This window comes from Tachysurus fulvidraco, chromosome 4, assembly GCF_022655615.1.
Source record: "Tachysurus fulvidraco isolate hzauxx_2018 chromosome 4, HZAU_PFXX_2.0, whole genome shotgun sequence".
Classification (NCBI taxonomy): Eukaryota; Metazoa; Chordata; class Actinopteri; order Siluriformes; family Bagridae; genus Tachysurus; species Tachysurus fulvidraco.
This window is the reverse complement of record NC_062521.1, coordinates 15896169-15904921: the sequence shown is the minus strand read 5'-3', so window position 1 is coordinate 15904921 and position 8753 is coordinate 15896169. Positions and strand designations below refer to the sequence as shown.

Here is an 8753-nt window from a genome sequence, read left to right as displayed (position 1 = left end):
CTCTGTTATTCTGTGAATGAACCTTCTGGTCATAACCACAATCAGTTTCACTCTCGTCAGGTGGGGAAAACAAATTAGTTCTTCTCTCCTGTTGATCGAGAGTGCTGATAAGATGTAAAATTTCGGCAATAAATGCTCCCAGCAGGTCTGGCCAGTTTATGACTTTCAGCTTTTGAAAAGACACAGTTGGCCAAATCCTTTTAGGTTTTAAGCACCTTATGTTGGGTTAAAACACAGTACTGCATCACACAGAGTTGCATTTAATACTGAATTGTACTTTGCTTTCTTACACTACCTTATGTACACAGACTCACACTTAAACCATATTATTTTATAAATATTTACTAAAAATTCAATGTTAATTGGTAGCTAGTACCTGTTTAGCATTGATTAACATCGTGGAAAGATTAACATAGCACCAGTGTACAGCAAAACAAGTAGCTCTCTGAATTCATTGAGTTTGCCATAGTTGTAATATGGTACTAGTTAAAAAAGTATTATCAAAACACTGAAATATAGTAAAATTCATTCATCAATTTTATGAAACGCAAAAAGATAAAAGCAAAATTGATTTAAAAAGCTTTTCCTAGCAGTTTGCACAATAGCTTATAGTATTAGTCCTTATACTAATCAATTATAATTACATTTGATGTCCACATAGAATTAAATGATACACGTTCTGTTCAAGCAGACAAAATATCCTGCAATCAATAACCTTTAAAATTTATTTTCATTTTCTTCCTATTTTTCCAGTAGACTGTAAGTTCAGGAATTAAAATGACTGGAGTAGGCGGTTTGTTAATTCCATTTAGGAAATGTAGAATTCACAGCTTGCTTTGAGGAATCTGAAGTCTCCACACTCTCCTAACCTCCTGGTCCACGCTGTCCAATTCCTGAAAGACAGCAGGGTCTTGCGTCTGTGCAAAGCGTCTCAGAAGAGGTTCCAGCACAGAAACTGGGATGCTGAAGTTTAAATGGGGATATGTAACCTTAGCTGCAAAATCTCTTGTATTACTGGCCACAATACCTTGATAAAAGAAAATTCATTTATTTATTGTTAGACTGATCATGACAGATATTGCAACTTTAAACATTTCAATAATCAGGTACAATACATAATATGATATTTTGGCATACTTTAACTAAAAAACATCATGTTTGTTAAATGATGCCCCCTACTGATTAAAATCAAAACAGTATCTATAGCCATATACCTGTGCTATACTGTAATAATGAAATGATATTTGATTTTAACTGAGATTAAATGCATATGAAAAGAGGCCATTTTATATAATTATATAACACAGTGTTACCTAACAACTCGCCCGTATTGGCACGGACAACAGCCCCACCACTGGCTCCGCAATTCACTGCACACGTTGTCTGTAACATCACTGGCTTGTTTTGCAATTGGACAACTCTGGACAGTATCCCTGAAGTCAGTGAGGGGCCACAGGTCTTCCCTAAACCTCCATAACCCAGTACAAGCACATCCTCACCTAGACACAGACAGAATTAAAGTGATCTTTAATGTAGCTTCCAAGCAAATGAATTTATTTTGAGACAATTCATTTCTGAAATGATCCCATAATCAATAAATCTTTTAATGAAACATTCCACTGGTTTAAAACAATGGAACCTCAAATACAATTTATTTAATGGTTTATGAATTAAAGGGGAAGGAAAAGGGCAAGAGTGAATTAAGAAACTACAGAAAAATGACAGTGTAGCAAAATGCAGTTTATACAAATACACACCAACTATTTTATCTTACCAGGCAAAAAAACGGTGGTTATCTGTGGCACCATGACATGAGGAAAAGATTCCTGAAGCTGCACAAAGGCTACATCATAAGGAGAAGTTTCCTTTGTAGAATACAGTACTGTGCTACTCACAGTCTGAGCTCTGAAGGGAGAGAGACCATGTTTACCGTTGTGACTTCTGAATAATGGTGGTTTATGCTATATATTTTTCCACTACAAAATTGAGAAAAAATGCATGACTACCTTTGACTAGTGTTGAGAGTGACTTTAAGAAACTGTCTCCCATTCACAACATGTCTACATGTTAACACCAAATTTGGACTTAACATAATGCCAGAACCCCAAACTTGTCCAGATTCAACCACAACCACCACTGGGTACTTTCCATTTTCTGAGTTTTGGGGTGCTGGGGCATGAGAGCTATCAGTGATTGAGTGTATTGATATCTCTCTCAATGACTGATGACGGGTTACAGCCTGTGATATGTTTTTTAAAATTAAATGCAGAGAACACACTAAAGTCAGACCAATCCATTCATTCGACTTCCAACACAGTGGTGAAGTGATTAAACCCACAAGATACGGCTTGTCTCCATCACTAACAAAGAGGCCTCCTCCTTGAGTGCCGGGCAGACAGCGGGCATCTGTCAAAATCAACGCATTGTCCTCTCCAGCCAGGTTGCTCACGATGCCTTTGCTCAGTGTACTCATGAACAGATCTGGACAGAACGAACCGAACGGAGATCCACACGCCAGGACAGAACATCCCTTTGCAAGCGCTGTACTCTTTATCCAAGGCACAGCATCAGCATCAACTTGGGTGTCTGTGGTCATCCGCAGCACTGCAAACCAACTCAAGAAATTCGAGTCGTAGAGAATTTCATCGTCCTCATCCAGATCAGTAAACTTCCACTGTTCAGAGTCAGTGAACAGTTTTTGAAAAGCCACCTGAAACTCCACACAGTTAATCATCGTGAGCAGCTCAGCAGGTTTACGACACGTTGGACACTCGTTCGTTAGGAATCTCTTGCTTGTGCATTGGTTTACCTTAACATCTACGTGATCTATGAAAACTTGGATTTGGTTACTAAATTTGGACGCACTTAATACATTGGGGTTTTGGCGTTTACAGTCTTTATCTAATAAAAACCGAGAAAACAACAGACCACTGCAGAGCACAAGTCCAGACTGATAGTTTATCACCACTCCACTGCAGCTCAGTGGGCTCACAGTCGGCTGTTGCTGCTTCTCATTGCACATGATCTCAGAAACAGTTACAACACAACACATCTGCTCCACAGACATCATCAACAACAGCAACAACACAAACCTGTCGCATTTAAAGCCACTACAATACAGACACTGCGGAGATATTCACCTTCTGTTTGTAATAAACACTAATATCTAAACTAATCTGCAACTCAATTGAGAGGCTAAAGTGAACTTTTATCCCAATAAACTGTAGCCTACTTTTTTAAATAATTAATATACACGTGAAAAACACTACCAGTATAAACACAAGTAATATTAATCGAGTCGATTAAACGTATCCTACCTGTTTTATATAAAGCACAACTAATGCTACACTACTGCTGATGTACCAACATGACAGGTCAACGTGGGTGAAAACAAACACGAACACTTCCGGGTTTGATCTCATTGGTCATTGTTACAGGACCGCGTCATTTCCCATTGGACCGCGCGAGTTACCTACAAGTATTTTAAATCTTGATTGGAGCGTCACCAAAACACGCCAGTAAACTTTAAAGTTGTATAAACCATATATAGCTAATCGTTCAAATCTCATGATGGATTTTGAATGTGGAAATACTTCATATATTAACAGAAAATAAATGTATTTCTCACAACATTGTACACTATATAGCCTATAACACTATATAAGGTTTGAGCACCTGACCATCAAACCCATATGTTCTTTTTGAACATACTATTTCAAGATTATAGTAAAGGTTATAGGTTTAGTAATAATAATTCTTATAGGAAGGCTTTCCATTAGATTTTGGAGCAGGGCAGTTGAGATTTGTGCTCATTCGGCCACAAGAGCACCAGTGAGGACGGGCTGTGATTTCAGGCCTGGGGTTCAGTGGAACAGAGGTCAGGGCTCTGTAGAGGCCTCTTAAGTTCCTCCACTCCAACCTTGTCAAACCACGTCTTCATGGAGCCGCTTTGTGCACAGGAACCTTGTCATGCTGGAACAGGTTTGAGCCTCTTAGTTCCAGTGAAGGGAAATTGTAATGTGGGGTGTGGTAACAGTGGTTAAGGTGTTGGACTACTGATCGAAAGCTCATGGGTTTGTACCCCAGGACCAAGCTGCCGCTGCGGGGCCACTGAGCATGGCCCTTAACCCTCAGTTGTAAGTCACTCAAAGGTGTCTGCTAAATGCCATAAATGTAAATGTAATGCTACCTCAAACAAAGACATTATAGTCCATCATGTGCTTCAAACTTTGTGGCAACAGCTTGTGGAAGAACCACATATCAACAAAGTACAGACAACATGCAGCAATAATGTTTGTTTTTATTTTGTCTGCCCAAAATAACGGCATTAAAATTGTGGTATTATGGGTTTTTTTTGAGCCACATCAGTTTATTTGAATATACTTACAAATGTGAGAAGTGACTTAACATTATAGTCTGTACTGCACAAATGCTCTTTTTTTCTGAAAGGTTGTGGTGTTGTTCAAGCTCTTGTTTAATCACTGCATGCCAACTGAAGTAGAAGGCCAATAATTTGTGGGCTTAAGTGTGGCCTTAAAACTAAATTCTTTAAAACAAAAAAGAAAAAGTAAAGTAAAGCACCAATCAGTTGCTGATACCACATTCATTAAGGCACACTGGTGTCAAGTGTTTAAAAATAAAAAAAATAAAGCATATGCAAGCTACATAGGTCTAGTTATTGCACCATATTCCATATACCTGTTGGTTTAATCCCTTTGCCAGTTTGATAGAAACATAGCTATGCAATACATATTTATGAAAGTGTACCTAACAAAAAGTGTATGTAATATAGACTGAACAAACCCTGAACAGACTATGTAACCTAAAATAGCTCCAACTGAACATGTACCATACAGTGTGCTTAAGTTTTAAATATTTTTCATTTGAGCCTACACAAATTTACTTTAGAAACATGTTTTAATTTTGGCACAATTAGAAAAAACTACTACTGCTAGAACAACTGTCAGTTTAAATAGTTCTTTACTCCTGAGCCAAACTTCAATAAATAGAGTCAAGCAAGTTTGGAGAAGCTGTTGGGTCTTAACCAATCAGTCAATGTATTGAGAAAGCCATCGGAAACCTTCCCCATATCCTTGTCTTTTTAACACGCTGCACATGAACACTTCCATTGGCCTCATATTCAGTTCTTTCAGTCCAACATTCCCCTAAAGACAAACAATCAATAACTGGTAAAATTCATTTCAAATAAAGGAAAACAAAATTATGCAAACAGTGACAATTCTGTCACTGCAAAAATTACAGAATTGTACCGCCTCTTATGCAAAACACATTACTTAACAAAGCCTGATCAAAGATTTAAGCCTGACACATTTACCTTTAAAACTAAATGAAGATATCAAATAAAATTGTATTTGTCACATACAAATAGAAGACATACTAAGGAACACAAAAACTACAATTAGCAATAATATCTGTGCCTTATGATGTGTTTGGTAATTTTTACCTTCCCAGTAGTGTGTCCATGTAGACCAAATTTTCCTCTCAATGAATCTTCACTTATTGCCTCAGGTCGATCAATTTTATTTCCCAAAATAAGGATTGGCACATTGGATATGGTCTCATCAGTTAGCAGGGCCTAAAATGGTACAATGGTTGGAGTTTCTATACAAATTGTGTCTTGGTAAAGGGAAATTATGAAAATATAACAACAACAATAATAATGAGCTTACATCTAGTTCAACTTTAGCCTCATTTAGACGCTCATGGTCAGCACAATCCACAAGGTAGACTATTCCATTTATGGCTAGTAAGTAATTCTTCCAAACTCTTCTTGCTGCAGTTGAAGAACAAAATATATTTGCAAATCAGTAAAACCTGTATCTTTGCATGTCCCTGTAACTGTGAAGTACACTAACATAAATCGTACTGTACACTTCAGACGGTTTGATGGATCGCCATGGTTACCTTGCGCATGTCCACCCAAGTCAAACGTGGTAAATGTCATCCCAGCAATGGTCAACTCTTCTGAGGCTGATAGAAATGATAAAAACAAAGGTCAAATAAATGACACCAGCCTAGATTGTCAGTTTTGCCTATTGAAACATTTTCCATGCCTTTCCACACATATTGCAGTGTATCCATGCAGAACAGATGGATAATGACTACTGACTTGGATGAAGTGTTGGCACATGCTGCCCAAGTCGATCGTCCTTAAGCATGTGCAATAATGTTGTTTTTCCTGCATTGTCTAATCCAAGGAAAATCAGCTTTCCCGACTTTTTATACAGTCCTAAAGAGAGAAACCAATCATGTTTTCCTTACAGCTCAGAGTATTGATATTAATAGTTAATGGCTATAAACAATGGTACAAACTATTATGCAGAAACAGTCATATTCATGATACATTACCTAATATCTGTAAAACACTACTAAATCCTCTGTAGATCCAATCAAATATGAAAGACATTCTGTTGCTGTTCCCTGAAGGCAAAGTAATAAAACAAACCTGCAAAGATATAACAATACAAACTCATTAGTAACAACTATCATGGCAATTTCACGGAAATGTTTTTGGTACGGCTTAATGGGAAAAAACAGGCTATAATGTAAGCAGTGGCATGGATTCATAACGTTTGATAAATCCATGCTTAGTCTATGAAGGACATGTTAATAATGGCATTCTTTCTCTCTCTCTCTCTCTCTCTCTCTCTCTCTCTCTCTCTCTCTCTCTCACACACACACACACACACACACACACAATGTCTCATTCACATAATTCCACTATATTTGTCTGTGTCCTACAGACGCAACACTAGCAACCAACTATTTTTGCTAAGGGGCAAGTGATAGTTACCCGACACCATGGGCCAATGCTATATGCCCCCCCCCCACACACACAGGAGCTAATGTTAAATCTGCACAAAATCTACACACATATTTCTATCTATCTATCTATCTATCTATCTATCTATCTATCTATCTGTCTATCTATCTATCTGTCTGTCTGTCTGTCTGGATAGATAGAGATAGATAGATAGATAGATAGATAGATAGATAGATAGATAGATAGATAGATAGATAGATAGATAGACAGATAGATAGATAGATAGATAGATAGATAGATAGATAGATAGATAGACAGACAGACAGACAGACAGGCAGGCAGGCAGGCAGGCAGGCAGAGAAAACCAGCTCTAGAGCCCTAGAGAGAGAAACGTGTTCCTTACAGCTGAGTATTGATATTAATAGTTAATGGCTATAAACAGTAGTATAGACAATTCTATAACGCAGAAACAGTCATATTCATGACACATTACCTAATATCTGTAAAACACTACTAAATCCAATCAAATATGAAAGACATTATGGTGCTGTAATATCGACAACATCATTAATAACACAGTTGGCCAATAAACCTGATTCTGATTCTGATTAAAAACACGAACGACCACGCATGCGCACGAACACACACAGATATACATACACGTACATACACTCGTGCGAGCGCGTCTACGACTGTCACTCAGTGGACCTGAACTCAGTTTGTTGCAGTTGTTTTGTACAGTTTAAACCTCGCCGATCTGCTCACATTACTTGTTAAAGACACAGAGTATGATTTAAATCCATGACAACACTGTGGCCGACCGTCCCACAGCAGTTGAGTAGCCCATATATAGACAGAGCTCAAGCAACAAAACACACTTTTTTAACAGTAAAAGCATAAAAATCGAGCACATCATTAATGTACGTGAATTAAACCATTATAAAGGTACACAGTCCGATATGGATTATGATGGTAAATCCGACTCCTGTGTCAGTATAAATCCCACCTCAATGTGCGTCACTACGTCAGCGACAAGTCACTGAAACCACCTGAGCTTCCTCTAGGTCTCTGCTGTGTCCACGACTCCACCGCTGTGTGTGTCAATACTGACTGCTAGCTACATTGGCTAATTTGTAAATAAACGCGTCAAGTAAACAAACTGTGCTCGCATACGCGTGAACTGACCCTGTGTGCAGAGCCCTCATGTGGTGGAAACAGGCAATGCTGTGTGCTGTGTGTGTGTGTGTGTGTGTGTGTGTGTGTGTGTGTGTGTGTGTGTGTGTGTGTGTGTGTGTGCGTGTACAGTGAAATGTAAAACAGCAGCCGTGTGTGTGCGTGTGTTACAGTGAAATATAAAACAGCAGCTGTGTGTGAGACAACCGGCCACCACTATTAATACTGAGCAACAGCACTATGTAGCATGGAGAATCAAGACCTTGTTTTATATCTAATCTATAAGTACTGCTTTTATCGGAACTGACAGTAATCACATCATCCGTATATGTTACACAAACTACTGCTGCTGCATATTGTACAAAAGTTCTGAAGTAAACTCTTTATTGTACCTGACGCACAATACTGTTATTTGCACTACCATGCACTCTAACACTTTATGTACATTATTGATCTGTCTTATACTCTGTATTCCTATTTAATACTCGTACTGTCTATATTGTCTCACACTGTCTGTTTTGTCTTGTCTGTTTTTGTCTTGTATAGTCGTGGCCAAAAGTTTTGAGAATTACATAAATATTAGTTTTCACAGAGTTTGCTGCTAAACTGCTTTTAGATCTTTCTTTCAGTTGTTTCTGCGATGTACTGAAATATAATTACAAGCACTTCAAAGGCTTTTATCGCCAATTACATGACATTTATGCAAAGAGTCAGCATTTGCAGTGTTGGCCGTTCGTTTTCAGGACCTCTGCAATTCGACTGGGCATGCTCTCAATCAACCTCTGGGCCAAATCCT

The 8753-nt window shown here is 38.2% G+C and overlaps 2 protein-coding genes across 7 annotated transcripts; both read right to left on the bottom strand.

Moving 5' to 3' along the window:
- Positions 1-244: 244 nt before the first annotated feature.
- On the bottom strand, positions 245-3462 carry tysnd1 (trypsin like peroxisomal matrix peptidase 1). 2 transcript variants are annotated; one of them, XM_027142176.2, is made up of 5 exons: positions 3318-3462; positions 2007-2710; positions 1775-1905; positions 1314-1499; positions 245-1027 (listed from the first exon to the last, which is right to left on the bottom strand). In XM_027142176.2, exons 1-5 carry the CDS (start codon positions 3420-3422, stop codon positions 825-827), a joined length of 1329 nt encoding a protein of 442 aa, XP_026997977.1. In that variant the 5' UTR covers positions 3423-3462; the 3' UTR covers positions 245-824. The 2 variants fall into 2 exon arrangements, with proteins under 2 accessions (XP_026997977.1, XP_026997976.1); XM_027142175.2 differs by lacking the exon at positions 3318-3462 and having other exon boundaries at positions 2007-3311.
- An 818-nt stretch (positions 3463-4280) lies between these two features.
- On the bottom strand, positions 4281-7993 carry sar1ab (secretion associated, Ras related GTPase 1Ab). Of its 5 annotated transcripts, none has more exons than XM_027141819.2 (7): positions 7970-7993; positions 6370-6466; positions 6131-6250; positions 5926-5991; positions 5691-5794; positions 5465-5596; positions 4281-5165 (listed from the first exon to the last, which is right to left on the bottom strand). In XM_027141819.2, the coding sequence occupies exons 2-7, from the start codon at positions 6425-6427 to the stop codon at positions 5049-5051; spliced, it is 597 nt and encodes a 198-aa protein (XP_026997620.1). In that variant the 5' UTR covers positions 6428-6466; positions 7970-7993; the 3' UTR covers positions 4281-5048. The 5 variants fall into 5 exon arrangements, with proteins under 5 accessions (XP_026997620.1, XP_026997617.1, XP_026997618.1 ...); XM_027141816.2 differs by lacking the exon at positions 7970-7993 and adding an exon at positions 7791-7963; XM_027141817.2 differs by lacking the exon at positions 7970-7993 and adding an exon at positions 7451-7782.
- Between the last annotated feature and the right edge of the window lie 760 nt (positions 7994-8753).

Excerpts from the sequence above, each read along its gene's own strand:
- tysnd1 (XM_027142175.2), bottom strand. The coding sequence starts at position 3,070 with ATGATGTCTGTGGAGCAGATGTGTTGTGTTGTAACTGTTTCTGAGATC. Across the intron at positions 1,906-2,006 it reads ACTCTCAACACTAGTCAAAG|AGCTCAGACTGTGAGTAGCA; the intron begins GTAGTCATGCAT and ends CTCTCCCTTCAG. Across the intron at positions 1,028-1,313 it reads CAATACGGGCGAGTTGTTAG|GTATTGTGGCCAGTAATACA; the intron begins GTAACACTGTGT and ends TCTTTTATCAAG.
- sar1ab (XM_027141819.2), bottom strand. The coding sequence starts at position 6,427 with ATGTCTTTCATATTTGATTGGATCTACAGAGGATTTAGTAGTGTTTTA. Across the intron at positions 6,251-6,369 it reads TAGTGTTTTACAGATATTAG|GACTGTATAAAAAGTCGGGA; the intron begins GTAATGTATCAT and ends TTCTCTCTTTAG. Across the intron at positions 5,795-5,925 it reads CTTGGGTGGACATGCGCAAG|CAAGAAGAGTTTGGAAGAAT; the intron begins GTAACCATGGCG and ends CTTCAACTGCAG.